The following is a 27,132-nucleotide window of genomic DNA, read 5'->3' as shown; positions in this document are numbered from 1 at the left end:
TCCTGTACATCAGGATTTTTATAATACAACGAAAAACACTTAAAGCCATTCTCTGTGAAATTAGCTTTTTGTACATACATATTGCTCAGAATAGTGAAGAGTCCATTACTGACAACTCATTTCTCAGCTTTAAGCCTCAGAGAACAATGAATGCGTACATGACAAGAATGCATAATAATTTCTACATTTCAACTCAAGTAGGAAACCCAAGAAATTCACACCTTAACCAGTGTACATTCATCAAAATCATCATCCAGCATGAGAAGATGCAGGGAGCAGAGTTTGAAAAGAGCTGCAAATGCCTAAGTATGTGTAAACTTTTGAATGATCTTAATCTTTGTGATGCATCTGTGTCCTGGAGGTGGACCTAAAGGGGCCTCTCTGAGAATGCAGTATAACTCTTCACACGCGCAAAAAACAGAGGTGTGTAAGTTTTGTCAACATTGAAAGCAGTGACCACCGTCTCTCCAGTTGATCTAGAAAGAAGTACAGATTAGATTAGTATGACTACTATTCACTATATCCATGTTAAGTTGAAGCTTTGAAAAGAAAACAGGTCTCCAACAAATGTTAGTATTACTTTGAAGAGGTTCCTTGGCAATGACAGACTTCTTAATTCTAAGCCTAAGGTGCCTCACTTGTAAGTTGTTTTGGATAAAAGTGTCTGTCAAATGAATAAATGTAAATGTCACAGTTTAACACTAGATATCAATACAATAGTAAGCAGATGGATGTTTCTATTTGACAGCTAAATAAGTTGCATTAAATGGAAACTTTCCAACCAGGATGACCCTGGCTACCAATACTGAATATATCCTCAATATTTCACCAGTTTAGAACTTCAGTGCAGTATAGTATTGGTTTTATGACAGGACTGCTCTTACACTGCAGTTTATTTAGCAAATGCAAAGTGTGTTACAGTTGCACATTATACATTTATTGTTAGTGAGCAGTCTACCTGTAAGTGATGTGGCAGGAGTGGTGGATCCACACCAGCTTGTTGAAGCGCTGGCGTCCCCCCGAAGACAACTGCAATCCCACATGGAAGCTGTGTTCTGAATCTGGCCCTGGATTCCGCCGGTAGAACTTGTTTTTCTGATACTCTGCAATCTTCTGTCAAACAAAATGAAAGCCTTATAGTAGACACACAGAACTCACTGAGGGGCAAGTCTCTAGAGTTCTTAATAAGGTGTTTTATCACACTGGATGAAGTTACTACATCTGAAAACCCATTTTTGTTGCACATCATCTACATATTCTGCTATTTTTGGGGATTTACGTGAGGCAGTCCCCAAATTATTATAATTAGGTGGGGCAGTACTCTGCCCCACCTAATTAAAACAAATTTAAAAACCCTTGTTTCACTTGTGGTTCCCAACTAATGAAAAATGCTACAACTATTGACAACTGTATATAACAATCCTGGGTTGTGGACAGTAGGGCTGTAGAAATAAAACAGTTTTCATACTCATTTCAAATTTCCTACAGTAATATGGATGCATACAGTTTCATACAGGCTATTGGATACTTGTGATGGAAACCTCTGAAATTCTTTTGTTTGCCTCGTCTGTCTCTCTGTCTGTACACAGGTTGGTACCATATTTGATTTTAATTTTCCATTATTCTTATTGTATAATCCCTACTTAACATTTTATTACAGGCTCTGTATTTATTCATACCCCTGATTAAATAGAAACATAAAGCATTTAAAATATAACACTTGCATGTAAATGGCATTCTACAGAGAAGTAATATTGTTAATAAACAATTTTATATGAATGAGGTTTTCCCACCACAACAGTTGTCACACTATTATATAACATTTACATAATATTTACATAGCAACAAAATCTACACCAACATTCTGTTTATTGTAAGTTAGGTGGAAGTTGCTGCAACTATAAAGAGAATTCTGCGGGTTTCCTGTTTCCCTGTGGTATTAAAGGAGATGACGCAAAGAAATTAGCTGGATGCATCATCATGGCTAAGGTCAAAGAGCTCTATAATGACTGCAGGTCAATGGTAACTGATGTCCAGAATTTGAGAGATGGCTGCAAAATATTGCAAAAAAAACCAGAATGTGTCATTTTAAACTATTGTAGATCATTAAGAAATTTTACCTCTACTGGCACAGTGGCAACCCTGTCAGGAGAAGGGTGGCAAGTGCACTCCAGTAGCACTGACTGTGAGAAATGCTTTGGGAGGCAACAGTATATCCTCATCAGTTTGAGATGTCCAAGTCAAATTGACATCTTCAGAATACTAAGTGTCAAAAAGTATCACTCAACTTTCTGTGCTTTAATATGGCATTCGTGGCGAGGCTGTAAGGAAGAAACCTATCTACCACATACAAAAATAAGATACATAAGAAACAGAAAAGATGTCACTTTAATCAAGGGTATGAATACATATGGAGGGCACTTTGCTGATCAGCTCTTTGTTGAACTGAATAGAAGACAAAGAAAATGGAACTGATATGAATAAAGTTTAATAAAATGAATTCCACACACACATACCTCTTCTTTTCTCTTGGAAACAACAACAAAAACTTTGGTTTGATTGTCTGTATCTTGGGACAGACGGAAATGACCAAACAAAACAGATTCCACCCTAAAAAGACACAACCAGAAAAATACACTTAATCAAATCCCTGTGATGACTGCTATCCTAAATAAAAGAGAATTTTAATACCTGGAGTTTCGGCTGCGTAAACGAGGAACAGTAATGAGTGGGTCCTCAGGTGTGGTCAGCATCATAACTTGGCCATCAGGAAAAAAACGCAAATACCTGCACAAGTACGTCCACATCAGTGATAAGCACCATGGGTTGCAACAACTACATTTCTTACGAGCAAAGCCAAAATTTCTCCCTTCCATCCTACCTGTAGTACTCCACTTGATGCCAAGCTCTGTAGAATCCATCAAGGGATTCCTCTCCTTGGCGAATGTATGTTGTTTTGCTGATGTATACACCTGTTGGAATTACCAGAGCCACAATAAACCTAAACTGGTGCTTCACAAGCATTACAAATTCAGAGGGGAAAAAACAATCATTGGAAGTACTATGCAAGAAAAACAACTTTCCCGGTTTTATATTCAAATGAACTACAAGGTTAAAAAGGATGTAAGTAATATACTGGCATTTTTAACAAATAAGTAAAGATGACCATTAAAGTCAATACCTTACTGTAGATACACTATGCTTGTTTTTATTGACAATGCCATTATATTTATCAAAAAGGACTGATATAGTTTATATTTACTCTGTTCTTATTACACAGGGTTAGTTTTCCATTTACCATCAAAGCGCACACGGGGCCTCTCCAGAAACATTTCCCGCCAGGACTTGAATGGCACCATTTTAGTGCAACTCCGTCCCCATACTCTCAGACATGCAGAACGCCAAATTTCTGGGTCTCTAGAAAGCACAATATTTCAACTGTCAAATGGTGCTGTGCCAGTCACTGGTCTGGGAGTGTCGTTAGTCTGGTCTGACACTGTTGCTCATTTGTCTGCTGAATGAATGTAATGTAATGATTAAGCCACAGATTTCTGTCTGCACTTTCCACACATTTTAAAGCATACATGTCAACAGAAAAACTGCATTTACAAGAAAATTCACTGGAACATTACTAAAATGTTCAACAGACAGACCCAGTGAATATTTCTTGAATATTTCTCTACAAGTCTTGACTCTATGTTAATTACATCAAACTTGGTTTGAGTGCCATCATCCACCCAGGCCATCCATCCAAGAGTTCCTACTAAAAACATTATCACATCAGCAGATAACTGCTCAGCTTATACCATATTTTGAGTTTTTTCCATGTAGCTACTTAAATTGAAGAAGAAAACCAGTAGAACTGAGGCCATCCAGGACCCCCCCCCCACCAAAATGTGAGAAAATAACCAGAACCTGTTATTTTCTCATATGACTGAATCACAAGGAAACTCACCTGGCACAGATGTAGAAGCCACGGCACACCAGGGATAGCTGCTCCAAGGCCCTCAGGTCCAGCTCACTAGACACCACCCAGCGGAATATGTACATCAGCACCTCCGTGGGCAGAGCTATCGACACAACACATTAAAAATGAGGATAGACAGGCCATAAAAATTTAAAGAAAAAGCAATTTTCAAACTCTTTATGAGAGCTATCGCAAGACCTCAACATCCCAGACATTTTTATAATATGAAAATATATTGCAATGGCACATTTCTGTAATATCTTTTACAAAATACAATCATTGATTGTTTGTCCAGAAGTGTTATTAATACAATACACTACATAGCCTTTTCTTTTACTAAAAAGTGTCCTTCATTTACCAAATTTTGAAAGATGGGATGGAAAAAATGACAGCAGTTTGCATTTTGGACAGACAAGAAAATGAATTGTGTACTATAAAGAATGCTATGCTGTGCAGAATAACAATTCATGTAATCTACATCTATACTAATAGTTATACCCCTGCCTGGCCTTTTCAGTGCTTTCATTTGTTGTTGTGATGTCCCAGTCCCCCATATTCTGACTTGCTCTTTCTTCCAAAGGGACTAGTTCAGGAAAGACATAGCACCAAACTAAAAATGCACATAGGTGGGTATTCTCCCATGCACATAAGTCAAAAAAAGCGTGCAGCTATGCGGTTTTCAGCCTATGCGTATTCTCCCCTTGACTTAAGTCTATGATTTGCGCACCATGAAGGCAGTTACGTGCTTCGGGCGGAGCAACTCCAAAATCTGAGTGTTTCTTATGTAAACACCATTTACCCGTATTCTGCCCTTGAATTATGCGGTTTTCAGCTACATGCTTCCGAGGGCTGTAGCAAGTCAAGCGCCACTACATGACAAAACACCATATTGCCTTTTAAGTCAGTGGGAGGCCGACTTTTAACATTACTATACATGTACAAATAAAGTTCAAAATGTACAATATTTGTGTGTCATTATTTTTAAACTACAGTAACATTTCTTGTAACCCTATATTACAAGCAGATCTTAAATGAACAAATGAGTTATGGTTTAAAAAGCACGTCAATATACCTGAAATGTGCAGCTGTGTCATTTCAACTTCAGGTTCACACATCTTCAGAGACATGTCCTGTAGAGTGAGCTGCTGTTGGAAGTAGGCGAGCAGATCAGCTATTTCACAATCCCTTTCATTGTCCTCAGTGCTGGTAAAAAGAAAGTAGTTTACACCACAGAAACACATTAATAAAAACAAAAACTACATCAAGTAGTTTCAAATTTGGATAGAAAACATTTTATCAAAGAACATGCTGATACAAATCCATTGGCTTGACTTCATCAAAGACACCTCTCAATGCAGCAAGGGGACACTGGCTGACCAACCCAAACCCAATCCCAGACAGAACAAAGATAATCTGTTCTGCCACTCAGGGCTTCTGGTCATTGTCAGCAGATAACATTGCCAGCCAAATTAATGTAGACGCTACTGTAATGCTCTGAAATAGTTTTATTTACACACAGCCATTCCACACCAATCCCTGGGGGTCTTCGCCAGGTCTATATGTGGCTTCCTTTTTTTATAGCAATAACACTATTTTGGAACCATTCTGTGCACAAAAGTACTTCTGTATATGTGAAACTGAGATCCGGCTCGAAGGACCACTGAAACTGAGAGGGCAGTTTCACCCGTGAACTAGGTTCAGGCTAAGGTTGCTGTCGCAGCGGTGTGTCAGTCAGGACACGGGAGTCAGGTTTCGGGTTCAGAATTTTATTGAGGGATTTGCGGGGGACATAAGGGGACCAGCAGGACTGGTTTCGGCAGGTTACAACTGAATCGTAAATAAAGGGTCTGTGAGAGGTGAGGGTTGTGTGCACAAACAGGGACAAAGGAATGTGGCCATTTTCTGCAATATGACATGAAATGAAGTTTTCATTGTCATAGAACATGATCTACATGATTATGATACACATGATCTATAATACTTGGTGGATACAGAGACTGAAGACACTCTTGAGAATAAGAGACAAAACCATAGCACAAATAATGATGCAGTCTTAACCATTAGCCATTTAACCGAGGGGCGATTTGTTTTGACTAGCTAGAAAGCCAATTATTTGTTACATAAAATATTCACATTTGACTGTAACATTATTAACCTCATTTTCAAAACAAATAATCTGATTTCAAGGTTTGTCTGATAGCAACCTGTCCATTAACTTGCTCGGTTTGAATAACTAAGAACCACCAACCAAGTCACATAGTGCTTGAAAATTGCTGCCTCTTGCATTCATGCAAAGGAAGGAGAATTTAGCATCCAGTGAATATCTCATTTTATATTAGCTATTTGTTTTTGATGGATCTTTGCATATATGCTATCGCATTGGACATTTAATTGAGAAGTTAGTTTCTACATGACATTTCTTGGATTAAACCAGCCTAGTCATAAATGGTTTTTACACCTTCTGATGCTCGGATTTCAACAAAAGCCTCAAACAATCTGCTTTAACAGCAAAATCTCAGCTGAAAGAGCTGCTCTCTGAACAAGAGATAAAAAAAAGACTTCTTTTCCCCCAAACCTGTCATTTCCAAAGACAACAACGCAGGAACTTCATTTGTAAGATTGACACTGTCATTAGCATAAGATTTGACCTAACAAAACTACAGACTCATTTCACATCTATTCCCAAGCAAACCAAATTACAATCAAGCTACAGAGTACAAGGCCATCAAACTGCACTTCACTTGCTACATTCTTAATGACCACCATCAGGTTGCCTTGACAACAGGAAAATGGAGCTCTTCACATTCACCCAGAAATATTGCTGTCACTCATCATTTTCCAGAACCCCCCAAATTCAAGGCATAAACATCCAGAATAGCCGAAAATTAGAGCAACAAGCTGACCATATTCTAAAATCTGCAAAAAAATTGTATTTGTATTACACAGATTAAAAAAAATCATGCTGTAAAAAACCGAACACAGTAACTACCTAGCCAAATACCTACTTGTAGATAAATAGCTACACAATTTACCATATTGCCGCTGAGTTTATATGCAGAAATTATATTGTACAGAGCTTGCTTCATTCTTTGACAAATCCCTAGCTAGCAAACTTGCAGCTTCAAAACAGGTTCGCTAGCAAGATAACATTTACAGCACTGCATTAGTTAGCGAACTAAGATTGTGCAAAGGTACTTATGTTAAAATTCACTGTAAAACATGCTAGCAAACGTCATGGAACTAAAAATACTAATAGCCCTATTTAGCTTGCAAGTTAGGTGTTCTTTCCATCCTTTCTACCATTTTGATAACTATCTATTTAACTAAAATTTTTGAAAACTGTTTACTATTTAGCTAGCTTTATAGATATTGGCTATTTGTATGTTCTTGTCTGCTGTGTGCAACGGGGTCAGGTAGTTGCAAGACTGGCATACGTTTGATTCATATAATAGTAGCGAATGCTATTTTACAATGTGACGTTATGAAGAGCTTTTACTCAAATTCGTTAAATAAAAATGAATTTATGTATGCGAAGTAGCCTATAGCCTATTCATCGTGAATGCTAATCTTAACCCCCCCCCCGGGCTGGACACACAAAAAATGCACCTCCCACTACAGCACTCCCAACTTAAAGCCTCTTCCCACAGCCCTCCCTATGGCAATGATCCTAAATAAGAACACAGCAAAAGCAATACACTAATTATACATGTATATTGAGAATTCAAAATGCAATTACTGCATTTGTGAATGTAAATGGTTTAATAATATGTCTTTTTAATATCTGATATATTTTATGAAAATGCTCTGACTTGGTTAGCAACCACGCTACATTTTTAAGTAAGGTTACATTTGGTTTCACACCTATACTGTCTTCTGTCTTGTTAAGTATTTAACTCATCAAACAGGTTATTTGGGGCTGTTTGTTCACCCCACTCCCTTGTAAGCATCCCCAACGTTAATACTGAACCAGCTCTGCCAGCTTCCTATACACTGCAGAAGCCTTCAATCATCTCCAGTAATACTGGTAAGAGATTTGTGTACACTCTTTATAGCAGTGTCATGATGAAGCAATTGGAAATGAAAGGAAAAAACCACAGTAAATGGAACATACGGTTCCATGCTACACAAGGAGTGTGTTGCATGTCTTTATTGTACTGTTGTATTGTCACCGTGGGCCTGAGAGAAACGCAATTTCAATCCTCCGTATGTCCTGTGCATATTGGAGAATTGACAATAAAGTTGACTTTGACTTTGACTTTGATAAAGCAAAACAATTAAATTTGGCATTGTAGATATGTTTAGTGTTTCCCCAGCCACCTCCACAAAAAGTGAATTGAAAAGATTATCATTTAATTTACAGATGCTGGCAAAGGTACATCAGGTTTCCCAGTAGACAAATTTGTGGAAGACTAAAGAAAAGACATAAGGTTGATATAATACTTACATGTCTGGATCAGGAGAGCGGCTGTAGTTGATTTTAAATTCAATGTCAGGCACAAGCTGCATTGCCCTGCGGTAGTACTTGATAGCTGAAATTGAAATGATTCAGGTGTCATTTTTACCTCTTTTCATTCTGTTCAAGCACTTTGTTTTGCTGTGCATTTTGCCCACAAAATGCAGCAAGACAATCAGATCTCCATCACCCCAGTAATAAATTACAAAACCACATCTGATGGTATGGTCTAAAGGCTTTTTTTATAGTGTAATTTATTCTACAAGGCTACAATACTGAATTCTCAAGTGCACAAGAACTGATGTAATGATTAAACAAATTTGCCTCACTCCATCCAGATACATGCTATGCATAGGACTATGACACCACTTTTGACATATGACATGGATACTCTATAGGACACAATGGCTAATACACACAGACTCACGATCATGACTCAGGATCAAAACAGCACAATCACTGCCCATATGCTGACATAGACTGAAGACCCAGCTCTTCAGACTGCATCTCGGTTCAACTTCAATCCCCACTCCCTACCACCTGCTTCTTGCAATACTTTCCACCTTTTTATTTGTATTGTTGCTGTGTGTTACAGATATTGTGATCTAGTGACATTGAGATACACGGCAGTGTATGTACTTGACTTCCCTTCATTTTCTAGGCTGTCTAGTTTCAGATTAGCATGTTAACTCGTGGTAGTTATGGGTAGGTATGGTGTTATGCTCACAGTCACTTGGTGCTAGCCTTAAAATGTACTTCTCTCTGGGTTTGCTGTCGCATACACAAGCATTACCTCTTTTGTGACAACTGGGCCACTGGCATGGATGGCCACCTTTGGCTGTCACCTGGGAGAACCACAAATGCATTGCTTTATCAAAGCTTTCATTCTCAGCTTTTCAAATGATGTGAACAATTCCAATTTGATTTCATCCTGGTCCTTTTTTGCCCTCATTTATTGTGTGATTCCAGTTTCACACCAACTCAGTTGAGTGAGGTGTTTGTGAGTCTGAAGTTCAGATCTTCAAGGTTCTACTGTAACTGTAAGAATCATGCACATACTCATTTACATTTTGTCAATCTTATCTAGAGCACCTTACACGGGAGGAGTACAAAATTGCACCTAATGAAGTCAAAGGGACAATGGCAGATACAAACAACTAATTACATCTGAACATGTGGCATTCCATCACTATGCACAGAAATAACTATTGATACTGTGAATAAATGAGAGTTATATTAAACTCACATCACAAAACCACAAATATATCCTTACCTCATATGTGTACCATAATGCATTGAATGAAAAGAATATGTTTAACAAAGCCTGCATATCTTACAATGTACTATGACATATGTCACAAGCGGTGTTGTAGTCTTATGGAATATGTATCTGGGTAGAGTTTTGATTCAGTGGAGACTAGAAACTTGCACACTGTTGTCAGAAAATGTTCAAAGCTTCATGATAAATCTGAAACATGCAATGCTACGTAGCTGCAGAAATACAATATCAATAAAAAATGGTGTTCAATGGTTTGCATACATTGATACACCATTTTTGTCAGGATTTATAAGGTGAGTGACATAGTGCCATCATAATGTTACCTCTCCATGTTGTGACAAGGATTAGCAAATTAACATATTTCTGTTTTAACACCATGGTTCATCAGAATGTGAAAATTAAAATGTATCATAACATTTCACTGAAAAAAACTCCACAAGACAATCTGAAAGTTACTAAATTATAAAGTTACATTTACAGTGCACAATAAAGCACAAGGGCTACAATCAATCTGTTTGGCAGTCTCACTGAAAAAAAAATCATAGAACCTGCCTTCATAGACAGCTCCATTCTGCTCTTCTTCAACTGCCTTTAGGAACAGCTCTGTTGCCTAAAAAATCCAGGGTTAGACAACATTACAGATAACCGAAATAATAGAAAACCTCAGAATTTTCACCCATTGTTTACATCCTTTGTGATCTCTCCATCACACTGACACAGATACAAAAGAAATGCATTCTTTGTTCTTTATCACAGAGACTGTAAACTTTAACACTGGATAAACAGACAAACCAAGCATGAAAGAACAGGTGAATGAATCCATGTTAACAATCAAAATGGAAAAACAGAACTGTGATGATCAACACTGACATCAGATTCTGGAGAACTTGTTGATGAATATAAAAATGCTTTCTTTCAGAAACTGGTATTTATTGTACTGGCAAAATTGATTACCGGTTTTATTTTGTGTTACTTAATTTTAAAACTGATCTCATATGGTAGGCATGGCACAGTTCCTCTCTGCTGGATGAGCTGAGATAACACTAAATACTTTTAAAGAAAACCTGTTACCATAACAGTATTTTAAGGCAGCAATTTACAGACATATAGAATGAATTCTTTCCTCATTTTCAGTGTATTACAAATTATAACTATGTAGAGACATATCTCATCCATCTACACAATTTCAATAAAGCATTGTGCTGTTTTTACATTTTAACAACAATAGTAACATTCCCAAAATGGTCTAATGGTCTATTCAAAGTCCTTACTTTTTCCTCCCGAGCCACATCTTGCTTTCTCTTCAGATCTCTGGATTGCAAGAGCTCTCTCTTAGCAGCACTGGACTCAGCGGAAGGTATCAGTTCGGACATCCACTGTGCCCGAAACACACTGAGCTCCAACTGGTCACATGTAAGGAAAGATGATCAAGTACAATTCAGTAAACCCTTTCTATATCATTGTGGTTTTAAATGCAATTTTGAACGTTCACCTGCCATTGGCTGGACAGTTATTCAAACTCATAAAGTATAAACTTGGACTTTTTTTGAGGGGTAAAGACTCAATGTTTATTACAAAATGGCTTGATCAATATCATTGCATCTATAATCAAAATATACACTATGCTTTCTTCAAGCAAATATGCACCGATGAACCCCACTGAGATCCTCACATTGCTTTGCTAATATAGTCATTGGGGGTGTGAGATCTAGTTAGAAAATATGAATTTAAGAACAACAACTTTCCAACTATGACTGTCATACAACTTTTATGAGAGACATTTGTTTCTGGAAAAGATGCCTGCTTGAGCATTTCAAAGATGATTCTAAACTTGTGAGTCCAGCGAGCCAGTTATAATTCAAACCTAATAAGACAGAATTACTTCCAAACAACACACGAATACATCTGTATCGCTCTATGCACACACATACTTCAGCTGTTCTGCTCATCCTCTTGCTGTCTCCCAGCCTTGTAATCTAGCAAACAAAAAGTCCTTGCCGGCTACAGCTACCTTTTATTTCAAATTTTCTGAATATCTTACAATGTCGCCTCTATTTCATTTTAAGAGTACCGCGTCAGTTGCTTTTAATTGGTAGCCTTGAGCTTGAATAGTGGTGCCTTCAACTCAGCCGAGCTAGGAGCAGTAGCACACAAGCAAGGGAGAGATGGCAAGGAATTACCTGGTTGAGTACATCAGCCTGCATTGTGAGGTGGTGCACTCATTTTACTTAGCTAGCTAACATGGGTTTTTTGTCGTTCCAGACCAGTTCTACACCAACACTAAAAAGCGCAGTTTTCACTTGTGTTTTACTCCTGTTAAATAACATCTAACTTGGTCTCCCTGACATACCTGACACCCTACCTTCTATTGCTGTACTGTTAAATTAATTTTAGGTGTGCCCTGTCATTCACACATCATAAAAATGGATTTTTTATCAATTTATGGCAAGGGGAAAAAAGGCTGGTACCAGTAGCAGAGCGATCAGGGAGGCAGAGGGTGCAGCTGCCCTGGGCCCATGGTTCTGCCCAGTAACAAAGGGGCCCACCTTGGGCCCAATCTGCCTGACTGAACATGCATTCTTGTTGTTTAGTTTAATATTCTGAATGAAGTTTGTTTGTGTGTCTTGGTTGCCGCAAAAAGATAAAAAGTCAGACTGAGGGTGTAATGGTTTCGACTGACCTCTAGCTATGTCGCCATGATATTTATTTTGAATGAGCAGAGACACAATAAAGTTACAGAAAACTTTATTCCCTATCCAGTATCCTTGTGTAAGTGTACAAACAGAAAAATTACGCCCTCTGTTCGAGTCCCAAAGTAAGAACTAGGTGATCGTTGGCTGTCTTATTTCCTTGGGCTTAATGTCCCAAAACAGCCAAATTTGATCACCAAATTTGTCTGACATCTCACATGTCATAAACACTATCTCCTATCAAGAGACAGTGATTACTGGACACTAGTTTGGAACATTAAGCCACCTCAAGCCTTTTCCTTATGGACGTCAATGGAGAGGAAAGCGCTTAATGTAAGAACGTCCATACTCACAGGATTTTGATTTTATGACAGGTGGAAGTGTTTATGACAAGAGACGCCCAAGAGAAATTTGGTGATCATTGATCGCAGTTTTGGAACATTAAGCCACGTTAAGCCATTTTACGTTGAGCATTTTAGAATGTCCGCAAAAGCCTTGATGCTTGGTCATATTTCAAGACGGGATTTGTTGGCGAAAGTGACGATGACACTAAGGGATATTCTGGTTGTATGTGGACAGGTTTGTACAAATATTTTTATTTTATTATTATTTGGAAAGCTGTAAGCTACACGTTTCGGTGCCTGGATTCCAGTTGTTTCTGCGAACTGCAGTGATCCATTTGCTTCTCTTTTCTTTAGCATTTGACAGTCCGATTTCTTGTTGAATCTATTTGTACAGTCAATCGCACAACAGCTCATTCCCATTTTAGATGTGTTTTCTGTGTTTTTGCGGCATTCAAGTTGAACGCTAACGCTGCCACTCAGTAAGTTTTTCTGCCACTGAGTGGGTGTAACCCGCAGTGACTCCTGTGCCATCACGTGCACAACCTCTATTGGCTGTATAAGGGCCCACTACAGGTCCTCACCCCCTCTGCAATGAGCCATCGGCTCTGCCACTGGCTGGTACATTAAAATTTAAGAGAAAATGTTTATTTCCAGTAAGGTGTAAAATTTCATTGTATTTTAAAAAAATCACAAAAACACATAAACACAAATTCAGTATCCAAAAGGTTTTATATTTTTAGTTTTGCTTTCTCTCTGTTTCCCATGTAAAACATATGGAAAGCAGTACCTGACTTTTAAATCCCCACCACTGCTCCCTATCATCTGATTGGCTGACTTGATATTGACCAATGCATTATTGTCATTAGCAGACCCTCTTATTCTGAGCAATTTACATAATTTACAACTTTATCCATTTATACAGCTGGATATTTACTGAGGCAATTGTGGGTTATGTACTTGGCTCAAATGTACAACAGCAGTGCCCCAGTGGGGAATCAAACCAGTAACTTTTGCATTGCAAGCACTGCTTCTTACCACTGTGCCACAGTGCTGCATCCAATGAGGGGTTAGTTGAAAGGCGAGAGGCTCCCTGACAGTCCTGGAAACTCCATTATAGATCTTTCCCTACAGGGCTTTATTTATGAATTATTTGCCCTATAGACATAACCAGTGTCCTTTTAAAGACAGAAGACTTGTTTTATATTGAAAAACTTACACTTAACTTAAACATACAAAAACCTTTTTTTTTTTTTTTTTTTTTAATTACTGGGTTTGGCCATCTCACTGGACCCCTGTACAAATTTGCAGAACAGAAACATTTGTGGAAATTGGGACTTATGGTGATAAGAAGTTTGAAAACAAGCCTGTGTGTAACAGCTATTCCGTAATGCTACTGAACCAGATTATGTGAATTGGATGAGCATGCTTTTAAAAAATTATATAAATTATTTGTCCTAACTCAGTGACATTTTCATTGTTTGGCTATGAACCTGAGAGCCTGGGCAATGTCCTTACCTAGTTTGTTTGCCTTAGGAGGCACACAAAAACCCCATAATAATTCCATTGCGGGTGCTCGGCAGTGGTGCAATAAACTATCGGGAGAGGGGGTGGGGTTTGAAATATTTAGAAATATTGGTAGCCGGGGGGAGGGGGGGGGTGCTTTGGAAGAATGACAAACCAAGAACAATGATGAAGATTTTGTTCAAATTTGATTTTTAATAAATTAAAATGTGCTGAGTAATACTTTTGGTCCTCTGGCACCACTACCACTACGGGGTCTAGGGGAACAACTTAAATGGTTACTTTTACAGAGTTCTTACTTCTAGAATAATGAAATGCAAAATTGAACCATATTACAAGACAAAGGAGGACATCATGGGGCACTCAGTCTGGTATTTCAGTCTCTGGGTCATTCATCCAGTACTACATACCAGCTTCACCAAGTGTGGATATATTCTATTAAACATCTTATATTCCTTCATTGCTAGGTTACTAGTTAATCTAACTAATCCATCTGAATGGCTGAGTTTTTTTAATTTGCCAGCCAAGCAGCCTAAGTGCATCAACCATGACCGTGAGGAGTAGGCTGTCACCCAAAATCATTGCAAGTGAATATTCTCATAAATGATGTGTGATAATAGAGCGCTGAAGCTATTTCAGTGCTTTTTTTCTGAATTTTTTGTTCCCCATTACCATATGAACCCCGTTTATTAAATAACTACAGATAACCAAGTTGTCTGGCAGCCAGTTTAGCTCCTATCAATATGTAACTGCTGAATTCACACTCATAGTTGATTTGAACATTATTTATATGCTGGAGAATCATACGTTTTGTGAAAAGGATATTAACATTTCTTAACAGCAAACTCTATTGAATTAACCTTGATAGCAATCCATCATTAACTTGATTGTATTTTAGCCATCAGAATTTGCCTTTTACCTAGCTCACTGTGATAGCTAGCCAGAGGGTTGTGAACTTGACAACAATCACTCCCAGCTAGGGGGGGGGGGGGGGGGGGTGAAATTGCACACCTAACTCAAGACAGCAAGATGACATCATGGCAGTGCAGATCTGTGGCAGGGCAGGTGCTGCATGTGTAGGTACAGCCAAACCCGTGACTGAATGCCATAAACACTTTTTTCAACAATACCAACAAGGTCAGTGCCAAACAAAGACAACTATGTGGTGATCTTACACAGAGAGCCACTTTAATTTTCTACACCGCTGCCCTCAAAATGATCCCACAGTGACATACAGCAGCAAAACAACCAAGTAACCTTAAGCTCCTGTTGCCACTTGACTCCATGATTCTGAGTGATGGCAAAGCAACAGCTCTGATATGGCACCTACATTTCATGAAGAGAGACAGATCCTCTGGATCCGAGACTAACCAGCTGTTTGATGGTCACCTTTCTGCTAGAAGGAGATGTTCAGTGGAACCCAGGGAGGGGCTCCTACAGCCAAGGTGACCCACTGCCTCCACTTGACAGCCTTGGTAGACAAGGTAGTAGCCATCCAAAAAGTAATACTATAGCAACGTGACTACAATCCATCAATCTCTGGCTGTTGGGGCTGTTAGTCAACTCCCGGAGGATCGCAACATCAGCACTGAGCAGAAGTTCAACAAGTATAAGGTTTAGTTCCTTTTTATATAGCTACAGTAGGTGCATTTACATGAGTTACAATGGCTTCCAACAGCATCATGACCAAAATTAACAAGGTTATAAATAAATAAATTAGGTAAAAAAGGTTGCACATTCTCATAAGAAACAGAATTTTTCCCAGATGAATGAGCACCTGTGGAACTTAAAGAAGCAGAGTCCATGCATTAAAAACTGCACTTGAGTCAAGGGTAAGGCATGATGGAAGAATCTTTCAACTAGGGCTGTGCGACATGACCAAAACCTCATATCCTGATATAGGTCATTTCATATCCCAATAACAATACATATCACGATATAGCACTTTTTCTGTAAATTCAATGAATAAATAGTTTATATAAAATGACCACATATAAAGGCATGTTTCTTATTACATTTTGATTTATATACTCGACAAATAAAAGGTACTTACTCATATTTGATCATTTTTTTCTCCTTTTACTTAGAATCTTTATTAACCCTTTCGTGCATATGGTCACACCGGTGTGATTAGCCATTTAGCGCGTATACTAAAACTGGTGCAATTAAAACACTAGATTGGAAAAATTCTAGCTAAATTTAGTTTTGAGGAAACAGTGATTTAACATTAAAAAACACTAATGAAAACATAACGAACCATGTAACGTAACATGCGCACTACATATACAAAAATAAGTTACGTGCGAAAGGATTAAGCATGTAACAAAATATTAATGTATAAAATATAAAAAAGTAGATAGAAAATACTTATAGTTCCGTTTCAAGTTCACTCTCCTCCATGTTTGTTTGTGTTGTTTTCATACAAATTTCCTGCCTGCATCCGTGCCGTGCGGAAGAACGCAAAGCGTCATCCAAATAACGAAAAATATTGCCGTAAAGTGTGTGATTTGCGACACAATGAAATAAACGATAGAGCGTAATATGAAACGATAGATGTTCTTCAATCGTCACACGATATATATCATCATACTGCACAGCCCTACTTTCAACAATTATTAAATACAGCGGAGAATAAAGCAATCTTCTTTATTGATCTGATAAATGAGGCAACAGAGAGTAAAGAAGGAGAAGAGCTTGTTAACTCACCTTGTTAACCTGTCAAACAAACAATCATATTTTCCTATTACATGGAAGCCAGCAGTCTTAACGCCCATTTTCAAGGCTGGTCCCTTAGCCAATGTAACCAGCTGTAGGCCGATCACTATTCTCCCAATCATTTCCAAGGTAGCTGAAAGGGTAGTTTGTGACCAACTGACACATCTGAACATAACACACTTTCGTTTCAATCCGATGCAGTTTGGATATACAAAACACAATTCTACTGACAGAGCAAACTGTTTTTTCACTGAACAACTTAAATCTAGTCTTGATAAGGGTAATGATTTTGGTGCAACATCTCTGGAATTAAAAAAAATGCTTTTTATATTGTAATCTACAATATTCGCTTATCAAAACTTTCAAAGTTCAACTTTTCTGTTAATATATTAAAATGGATGGAGTCTCATTTAACTAGAAGGCAGCAGTATACAAGAATCAGTGACAAGTGTTCATCTTTTTATGACTATATCGCTGGTGTTCCACAGGATTCAAGTTTTATTTACTTTCAGTTGTATTTACTGTCCAGATGTTAACATCTAGATGTGTCCACATTACATCATTATTTATACCCATGTTTATACCCAAGACTAAACAACAAGCTACCTCTAAATGTACCACAGTTTTGAACAAAGTAACAGAGTGACTTTCCTACTCTTGTCTGACCCTCAATTTGACCAAAACTGTCTGTAGGTATTTCTACATTAAGAATAATCACACACAATTAAAGGAGAGGTTGTAAATGTTGTCCAGCACTTCAGATATCTGGGTATCATAACTGACTCCAACTTATCATTTAAATTCAAAAGGATTATAGCAATGTCAAAGTCAATTTTATGAACACATCAGACACGAACTGTCTTCTGCTGCAAAGCATTTAGTACACTCCATGAGCTTCTCTCATTTATCATACTGCGTTACAAGCTGGTGCAAGGCAGGAGCACCCTATACAAACTTTCAAAACAGTTTAAAAAACAATGAATTATCATTAGTGTAACATTATAAAGAAATATAACTTGTTGACCTCTGACAGTTTTTTGCAGATGCTTCCCTGGTGTACAAAGTTATTCATGATCTGGCCTCACCTCCACTCTCTTTCTAAGGTCAATGCTAGGCAGACAGGGGGACTGTATGGCACGATTCAGAAAGATTGCTTTTGGAAAACAGCACTTATGGACAAGGCAGCAAGGAAAATGGATTTCAATACGACCTAACATTAGATAACCCACACTTTTCAAAAATTTTAAATTAAGACTAAAAGGTTGGCTCAAGATCACCCAAAAACATTTTTACTAACATCTGGCTTTGTTAAGGCTACTTTAGTGCATGATATACACAATCATGTTGTTTTTTTCCTTCTTTGGTTTGTTGCTGAATGTTGTATATTAAGTTGCTATGTTATGCTCTCCACTTGTAATGTTTTTTAATGTTTTAGTGTGCTTCCTGCCCAGATATTGCAGATGCAAATTAGCTATGTAAGTAAATATGGTGCAACGAATGTGTTGTGCATGATCCCTGCTGAATAAACTAAATTCTACTACTAAATGAATAAACTAAACTAAAAAGTCACATTAAGCAGTCTACCACAGCAACAATGTACCAACTAATGTCTAAGTACATACAGGAACCAAATACGTACATGGTTATTTCCTTTATTTCACTAAAAACTAGAGCCCGAGGATATAAGATTTTTAAGACCGATACCGATTCCAATATTTGAGGATTTAAAAATCTGATAATGATATACTGGCCGCTATTCTTTTTTTTTTTTGCAGAAATACATAACATAAACAAAGATTTTCCCAAACATTTATGTGTAGTTAATTAAGAGTCCTCACCAAGATAACATGACATAATGCAGTTTAAAAATAAACTTGTTTTATTGTCATAAATAGTACTTTGAACAAAAGTACGACAAAATATATTTAAGTTTTGATGCATAAGAGTCAAATGTATAAAAATACAAAAAAAGTTTAAACAAATATCATGCCATCTTAAACTATGCAGTAAAATGATACAGTGAGTAAACGCTGCTGTTGAATGCATCTAACACTACATGACTGTCTGTGACGAGGACTTGAGACTTTGGGATTTCACACTACATGTTTGAAAGAGAAGCTAGATAACTTTGTTTGGCTACCAAGCCATGTTAGATACTTGTTCAGCTCACGTGTATTTTCGTGTCCTCTCTGGTTTATCCCTTTCGCACGTAACTAATTTTTTATGTAGCGCATGTTACATTTCATAATGTTTTCATTAGCATTATTAAGCTTCTCATAGTTTTCAGTTAGCATTTGCTATATTTTTAGAGTTAAACTGCTGTTTCCTCAAAGCTAAAATTAGCTAGAACTTCTACAATCTAGTGTTCTAATCACACCAGTTTTAGCATATGCGCTAAATGGCTAATCACACCGGTGTGACCGTACACGTGAAAGGGTTTAATTTCCAATGCTCTGACTGTAACTACAGACATGCCAGTCACAGATATATTTACCATTGCTTCATTTAGGCAGAATAAGTTAACCGCTATAGTTTAACCGCTCATTAACATTAGTGGTCTTCCACTGATAAACATGGCATTAGTTAGCTTTGTGGGTAACCTAATTTAGCAATGGACAGGGTTATAAGCTGCTGTGATCGATGTTGCCAAAGAATTTTTAGAAATGATGAAGAAATGATAGGACCGTTGTTTGCTTACTCGCTAGAACTGCCACACTTTTTCATAAATAAACCTACAATGAAGTCTGTCAACAGCTTAGCCTACACCACTCAATTACCATAACGTTAAACGTAATTTTGATGTTTGACTGACGGTACCGACTTTCATGTTACTGCAGCAAAACCAGGCATGGCTGACATGAATGTTGTCAGGCTTATTTAGGCTAAGAGGAGAAGTTATGGGGGATATTTATTATTATTTAAGTATTTCACGTGACAATTATCAATTATCATGAACACAGAAGATCTCTGTCGTGGGCTACTCTGCTTGGGTCAGCTAATTGTTGTGATTGTGGTGTTCCAAACACGTGTTGCCAACAGTGGAGTTGCAGTCAGCCCTCTGGTGGACAGACTACGCAACGACAACACTCATAACATGGTTGAAGGATTCATCTTCCGTCTCTCCATTTCTTTTTTAATTGTCATTTTTTGGCCGTTATAAACGCCGATATTGATGTATCTGCAATTAGCTCATATCGGCCAATAATATCGGCATGCCGATTTATCTGTCGGGCTCTACCCAAAAATAAATATTTTGCTGTTTGAGAAAAAGTTTGAGTCTTCTGCCACCTGCCCATTGTTGAGTACATGTTAAGTAACCCAATGTAGCTAAAGTATCATGGCATGGCATATCATAGCATGTATCAAATCTGTGTGCTGAAAATTCTTAGTAGTGCATAGAACCGAATTTAATGAAGAGGTAATTTCATAAATTTCCTGTCTTATGTGGTTTTTGCCATCATTCAACTAGAATGTAGTTTTTTGTTAATGAATTTCAAATATCAAAAATAACAAAGCTAACAATAATAATGCTACAAGTTGCAATGAAAATGGGTCCAAACCAAGGCTGATCTTATTTAGTACAAGTGGAGGAAACCAGTTTTAAGAAATTTCCAGAAACTTAGTGGTGTGGGCAGGGCAAATTTAAGAAATTTGGTGGTGTGGGCAGGGTCACCAGGGCCTAGGAAGTCAAGTAGTGGTGCAAAAAGAGGCCACGCGTGAGGGTCAGGTGATGCGGCCCAGCAAGATGTTGAGGGACATTTTGGAATTTCTGGACATTATTAACAGTATTAGTGTCACGGACAACCTAAAATTTTAATTTAATTTAAAAGTATTGCCATAAAGTGCGGGGCATCTGTGACACACCAAGCTTTGTCTGTACAGTGTGTACTTTTGAAGTTATTAGACTTTAATTAACAGGACTAAAATACTTTTAAATTAATTTCTTTGTGTCCAGTTGAAAAAGGTTCATAATTTTTTTCTTTTCAAAACAATATACACTGACTCTGACCAGTTAGACTATCTATCTTCATATGAGAAAATGACAATTTAAACAGGATTAAAACATTACAAATACAGGCTAAATTTATTGCAATCTACAAGATGTTTGCTTTTACTTTACTACACATTCATGTATCAGTAAGTTCTATGTTAATGGCCTGCATTCATTTCTAATATTAAGACCTCCATAACCATCTTGAGGAACTACAGCCAAATTAAAGCCATGGTTAAAGCACTTGTATGGCTGCCAGTTAAATGGCTTATGATTAATTTTACTCATACCTTTGGCTCTGAGACCACTTTATAAGCAAATGTTAAATCTAGGCTCTAACAGAACCCTGGAAGACAGCATCTGCAACCTGGTACAAAGCATGTTAAAGATTCATGTTTATGTTGCTTCCTGTGATAGCCACACACAATGCTAACTTTTACAGTTGATACAGTGTCAATCAACGCTGTTGCTGACAAATGTTAATCATCTTACCAAAATTATCAATGTCATATCTGATCAATAAAATGGTGCTGTACCTGTTTCTACAGAGACTGCCATTTTACAATGACCTGCAATAATTGGTGGTATAATTGGTATTTTCTGATGCTCAGTTTAATTTGGTTGAGGCAAGTACTTACCTGAAGGTCAGAATCACCCAAATCTTCTTCCACTTCTTTTTCCTCTTCTATAATACCAGCAGATATATTGTCACTTTCTGCCTGTTTAGGGGAAAAAACACTTGCGTTTTCTTCCATCACTGAAGCAGTAACTTTACTGTTAGAGTCTGAGGCTTTTATTACTGCCAGTGCAGTGAGGACCAGATTTGGAGAATCATCACAGAATCAAATAAAAATAACTTATTTTAAAAGCTGTGTTGTTCTAAATTCTGATTGTAATCTTTAAGCACAAATCACAACTGACAGCGAAATCAAGTATGCCATGAAAAATGCAAGCAACACCGAAAGCCAAAATCAAGTGAGTATGGAGAGTGTCTTAAAGTGGACGAAATCATGTGTCTGACACGGATACAATTAAAACAGGTTATGCATTCAACTTTCATTAACAATATTCAGGCTTTCAAGTTAATTGAGAAACAGTGAGCAAGTAAATAGGTGCTCAAAGGATACACAAATATGTGCAGTCTGCTAAAAATTACATTCATTCTGGGATTTTGATTCCACAATTATACCATGCCTGCCAAAGTAGGATAGCCCTCTCTACACTGGATAAAACAACACCATTCAGATGTGAAATTATGATGGGTTTGTGTCAGGATATTCCCTTCATAAATTTCACAAACAGCAACAGATGTTTTCAATAAACTGACTGATACATGAGAAAAATTTTACACTCTCCTGTGATTGTTCAATGGTATGTTTTGAAGTTTTTCACATCAGTCTCAGAAACATTTGTGTTAAGTCTAGAACCCCTATCATGGATCAACAATAGTTCTAGATTCTAAATCCTTAATGCATGCACATTTGAACAGTTATGAATGCATAAAATGTCAAAGACTAAATGGGCATACCAAAATGAACAACATATATACATACAGCTTTGTCTCTTCACTTACAAGAAATCCACAAAGCATCAAGTTCCCTGCGAATGGACTTTTTACATAGATGGCAATCAATGTTTCTGACATAACAGATAACCACATAGCAGCACAACTGTGTGTTTTATCTTGGGTGGGACCAATACAGAAACAAACAATAAGAAACTGTTGTGAATTACTAAACTGTGCACTGGTTCAGAGACACAGAGCTGGTCTCAAGAACAATTTAAAGAGAGACTGTGTTGTAGATGCCGTATTAAAAGCTGCATTGCCAACCAAGAACCATGGAGATTCCAAACCATAAAATGTGATTTAGGTAATGGAGTGGACAATGCTAAAAGAAGTGGGTGATGGTAATAAAACGCTATACCTGCAAAGTGCTATTACAACAGTTCCTAGCATGCACTAATGCTTTAATTGTTACTGTACTGCACATGGCTTCATCTGAGACAGGCAAAATGGAATGGATTGCTCAGGATTTTAATGTTCTTTGAAAAATGGAAAATACCAACAGAGGAGGTGTAGAATACTTCAATTCATGCCACACTGTAAATGGTAAATTCATGATTAGATTTTTCACATTATATTTCCCAATGAGTTATGATAGGCCTATATTTGCCTTTGTCATGGAAGACTCTTGACTGTTTGTGTTAAACCATTACTGTCAAAATGCCAATTCAAGGTGACCTGTGAATTTAATACCACAATTAATTAACCTGTTTCGTGGACCAATCTATTAGTTTTAAACACAATAAATATCGCGGACATTTGGATTTTCGTCTAAAATATATCCGAGTTACACTAAACCACTTAACACCCGCCTTTCCAGTCCAGTCAGAAACTGTATGTATGCAGCTCGGTAAGAACGAGTAAGCGCGTAGCCATGTTCCTGGTGTCAAATAACAAGATAGTGAAGAACTATTCTCAGTCTATTTTGAATATGCTAGAGTGGGTCTCCGTAGCTTTGCTACCTATCAGTTATAACCTTTGACTCTTTGACTGCAGAAACGTAAACACATGGTAACGAACGTACCTAGGAACTCTGCCAAATCTATCCAGCGATTTCAGGCAGATTTTCACCATTCAGCAACCACTTACAGTTTTAATCATCCACTAAGGCAACAGTCGTAAGAACTTCTATGTTGACAAACAAGTTGGTAGGCCCAGTGACAACTAAGTGACTTCTAACCGAGTACTGCAGCAAATCTTCACCTTGAAAATATCTTTATACTAGCTACATAGACAGCGTAACTAAGATTAGCGAACTACCATGTTTCTGACTGGCTGCGGTCAGAAATGATTGAACTATGTTTCCTACTACTGCGTGCAACTAGTTAGCTACATAATCCAATTGAGTCTGACTAACTCTCCATTTTAACGCGCTGTCTGACCACGGCATTTGATTCTTTTCCAAATTTTACATACGTCTGTCAACCCTGACCATGGTGTAATCAATTAGATAGTACGTAGCGACAAAATGTACAGCCTCCCTGCCTTAAGTCAAAGTAACCAACGTCACTGCAATATTTACGGCTACTAGTTACCCAGCTAAGTAGCTGACTAACTGCATTACCAAATATAGTTGGCTAGCTAATGTTAGCTATTCTAACATAGCAAGCGATCGAAAGAGCAAGCTAGCTAACACACGTCATGATGTGCAACCAGTTGACATATCTTCACCGGAATTGACAAACTGAAATGTAGTGTGTAGCTAAGGTCATTTATATACAGTTACCATAGTAGGTTATCTGTGCGTTGTTGATTTATTCCGTCACCGAATAAATTAACTTTAGTTCAGTTCGCGGTCAGAAAAGCGGACAACACAACGGGAAAAATTCCGTGCTCTCCAAAACGCGGCCATTTCGAACAGTTGCTTCCCTGCTGCAGGCTGGTTTCACTGCAGAGTGAAAGGGCAGAACTCCAGCATAACACTACGGCAAGATGAAGTAGACAAACCGTCCGGAGCGAATGTATTTTCAAAACACAAACCAAGAGGTGTGATGATTCTGTTTGAAGGGCGAATTGATTACCATTCAGGCAGGGCTTATGTTGTTGCAGCCTTGTTCTCTTGCTGTAATCAAGATGATAAAAGTCCATAATATGTATCAAAACAGATACTCACTGTCAAAAACTGCTCATCAGTAATAAGGATTCACTTTGAAGTGTCATTCACAAAGTCCTCACAGTGTCAAAATGTTCATGAAACAACCTTTATCAAAACCCTCTGTAATTGTGTATGGTGTGTGTATGGTCTATATGTTTTCTTTCATATGTTAAAACTGTAGCACAACACAAAAAAGCCGAGTTTAGTTAAGTATGAATAACTTATTGTGTAACGTAACCGTGGTGCATCATTCTATCTCAAATGTTTTCATGAACAGCAGTTCACTTTTCCCTTATAAAAAGGCCTAAAATGGCTTAAACTAAATATTGGTATTGGGCATTCAAATACAAAATTTGCTGAATGCTCAGGCCATAAGATGGATATTATACCTAATGAAACTAATTCAGTTAAAAGCTATCTAAATGGTACATTTGAATATGTATGTTTGTTTTTAGATTTTGGGGGAAATTCATAATTTCTGCATGGCTTTTTACATTATTTTACATTACATCTTACCCAGAACAACTTCCAAATAAGTGCATCACTATGCTAGAAGTAGATATCGCGAAGTATCACAAGAGGTCAGTAAGATACAAAGTTAAGTGCTAAGCTATTGTAGAGCGCCTTTTTTATTGAATGAAAATAGCAATCGATAGGATAGATAGACATAGATAGGGAGGAAGGTAGGCTAGAGATACAGCTTGAAAAGATGAGTTTTTTGTTTTTTTCTTGAAGGCATCCAGGGAGTCTGTTTTCTGAATCTCGGCAGGAAGCTCATTCCACCAGTGTGGACCCAGTACTGAGAAGAGGCGGGTTCAAGAGATGTTGCTCTTGTATTTCGGGACACAGAGGCGACCCAAGGTAGCAGAGCCCAGCACTCTTGCAGGTTTGTAGGCTTTTATCATGTCCTGTATGTGTTGGGGGGGCTAATCTGTTAAGTCCCTTAAAGGCTGCAATATGCTCTTTGAAGGATGGATTGCTGTCCAAAGTTACCTCTAGGTTTTTGGCAGCTGTGGTTGCCATTACCTTTGCATTGTCCACGCAAATTGAGATTCAGAGGGGTCATGTATGCTGGGACACAGACTGTCTCAGTCTTGTCAATTTTCAGCTTGAGCTGTTGTTTTTCCATCCAGCCCAAGATGTCAGTGAGACATGCTTAGACTTTGGGGTTGATGTCCATCTCGGGAGGGAAGGCAATGAACAGTTGGGTATCATCTGCATATGAATGATACGACAGGCCATGTGCTGTTAGGACCTCCCCAAGTGTTCTGGTGTAGAAGGAGAACAGGAGTGGTCCCAGCACTGAACCCTGTGGAATTCCTGTCTTCAGGAACCGGGGCGAGGAGGTGGAACCCTGCCAGGAGACCTGTCAGCAGCTCAGACAGGAGGATCTGGTGGTTGACAGTGTCGAAGGTAGCTGATAGATCTAGGAAGATAAGGAGAGAAGAGAGAGAGGCAGCTTTTGCAGCTTGAAGTGCATTAGTTACAGCAATTAGGGCAGTTTCCGTGGAGTAATTGACTTTGAAACCAGATTGGTTAAGGGCATGTAAATTGTTAACAGTGAGGAAGAGGGAGATTTGGTTAGGCACAGCATGTTCTATAGCTTTAGAGGTATGGGAGTACGGAGACCAGCCTATAGTTGTTGACTAGACAGGAGTTCAGAGTGGGTTTTTTAATTAGTGGGTGGACCCTTACCTGCTGAAGTGAAGAGTTAACTACATGAGAGAAGTATGGAAGGATAGTGGGTGCAATTTCTTGGACGAGAGGCGTTGGTATTGGATCTAGAGCACTTGTGGTTGGTTTATGTGTTGAAATCAGATTTAGGATGTCAGATTTGAGGAGAGGTGTGAATTGAGAAAATAGGTTAGAGTTTGGGGTGGTTTTTTAAAAGATGAATGGATCTTATCTATTTTCTCCTCAAAGAAATTAGCAAAATCTTCAGCAGTAAGAGTGGTGGGGGTTGAGGAGGGGAGAGGAAAGATGAGAAGGCTTGGAAGAGCTTATCTTGGTCATTGGCTGCATTCTGAAACTTTTTTTGAAAGCATTTGAACTTGGCTGAGGCTATGACAGCAGTGAAGTCCACTAGGAGAGATCTATAGGCTGAGAGGTTGCTCTCAGCTTTTCTTCCATTTCCTCTCTGCAGCTGTCACTGTGGATCTGGATTCACGCAGCACATCAGTCGGCCATGGAGCAGGAGCAGGAGCAGACCTGGGGGGGGGGGGGGGGGGGGGGGGACGTAGGGGCACAGGGCATTAAGCATATCTTTGAGATGAGAGGATAGGGTGTTAGTAGCTGAGGAAGTTGTTAGTTGGGAAAACTGTGAGATCAGGGAGAGATGCACAGGCTTTGAATGCAGAGAAAGTAGAAGGAAGAAGCTTATGAAGGTGACAGCGTAGGGGGACTTTGATTAGGGGGTGGCTAGGTTGCGATTAGGGTTGCAGTAAAAGATAGAAAAAAGTGGTCAGAGGTATGCAGGGGAGAGGCATTCACACTATGTACTGGAGTATTTCCGA

At 38.2% G+C, this 27,132-nt stretch overlaps 1 protein-coding gene across 4 annotated transcripts; it reads right to left on the bottom strand.

The window, feature by feature from the left end:
* On the bottom strand, positions 1–24,409 carry fbxo9 (F-box protein 9). 4 transcript variants are annotated; one of them, XM_036549136.1, is made up of 13 exons: positions 24,251–24,409; positions 21,599–21,679; positions 10,971–11,102; positions 10,252–10,309; positions 8,412–8,496; positions 5,040–5,170; positions 3,956–4,070; positions 3,299–3,417; positions 2,882–2,972; positions 2,692–2,787; positions 2,517–2,610; positions 959–1,113; positions 1–476 (listed from the first exon to the last, which is right to left on the bottom strand). In XM_036549136.1, the coding sequence occupies exons 1-13, from the start codon at positions 24,251–24,253 to the stop codon at positions 368–370; spliced, it is 1,269 nt and encodes a 422-aa protein (XP_036405029.1). In that variant the 5' UTR covers positions 24,254–24,409; the 3' UTR covers positions 1–367. The 4 variants fall into 4 exon arrangements, with proteins under 4 accessions (XP_036405029.1, XP_036405037.1, XP_036405044.1 ...); XM_036549144.1 differs by having other exon boundaries at positions 959–1,110; XM_036549151.1 differs by having other exon boundaries at positions 2,517–2,528.
* Between the last annotated feature and the right edge of the window lie 2,723 nt (positions 24,410–27,132).

Source organism: Megalops cyprinoides, chromosome 1, assembly GCF_013368585.1.
Source record: "Megalops cyprinoides isolate fMegCyp1 chromosome 1, fMegCyp1.pri, whole genome shotgun sequence".
NCBI lineage: Eukaryota > Metazoa > Chordata > Actinopteri > Elopiformes > Megalopidae > Megalops > Megalops cyprinoides.
Note: the sequence above shows the minus strand (reverse complement) of the source record. Positions and strands in the feature narration are given on the sequence as shown.

Bases quoted from the DNA above. Each gene is read 5' to 3' on its own strand.
- fbxo9 (XM_036549136.1), bottom strand. The intron at 1,114-2,516 runs GTATGTGTGTGT...TTTGTTTGACAG, and splicing joins TTTCCAAGAGAAAAGAAGAG to AAGATTGCAGAGTATCAGAA. The intron at 477-958 runs GTAGACTGCTCA...ACTTCTTTCTAG, and splicing joins TCCTGCCACATCACTTACAG to ATCAACTGGAGAGACGGTGG.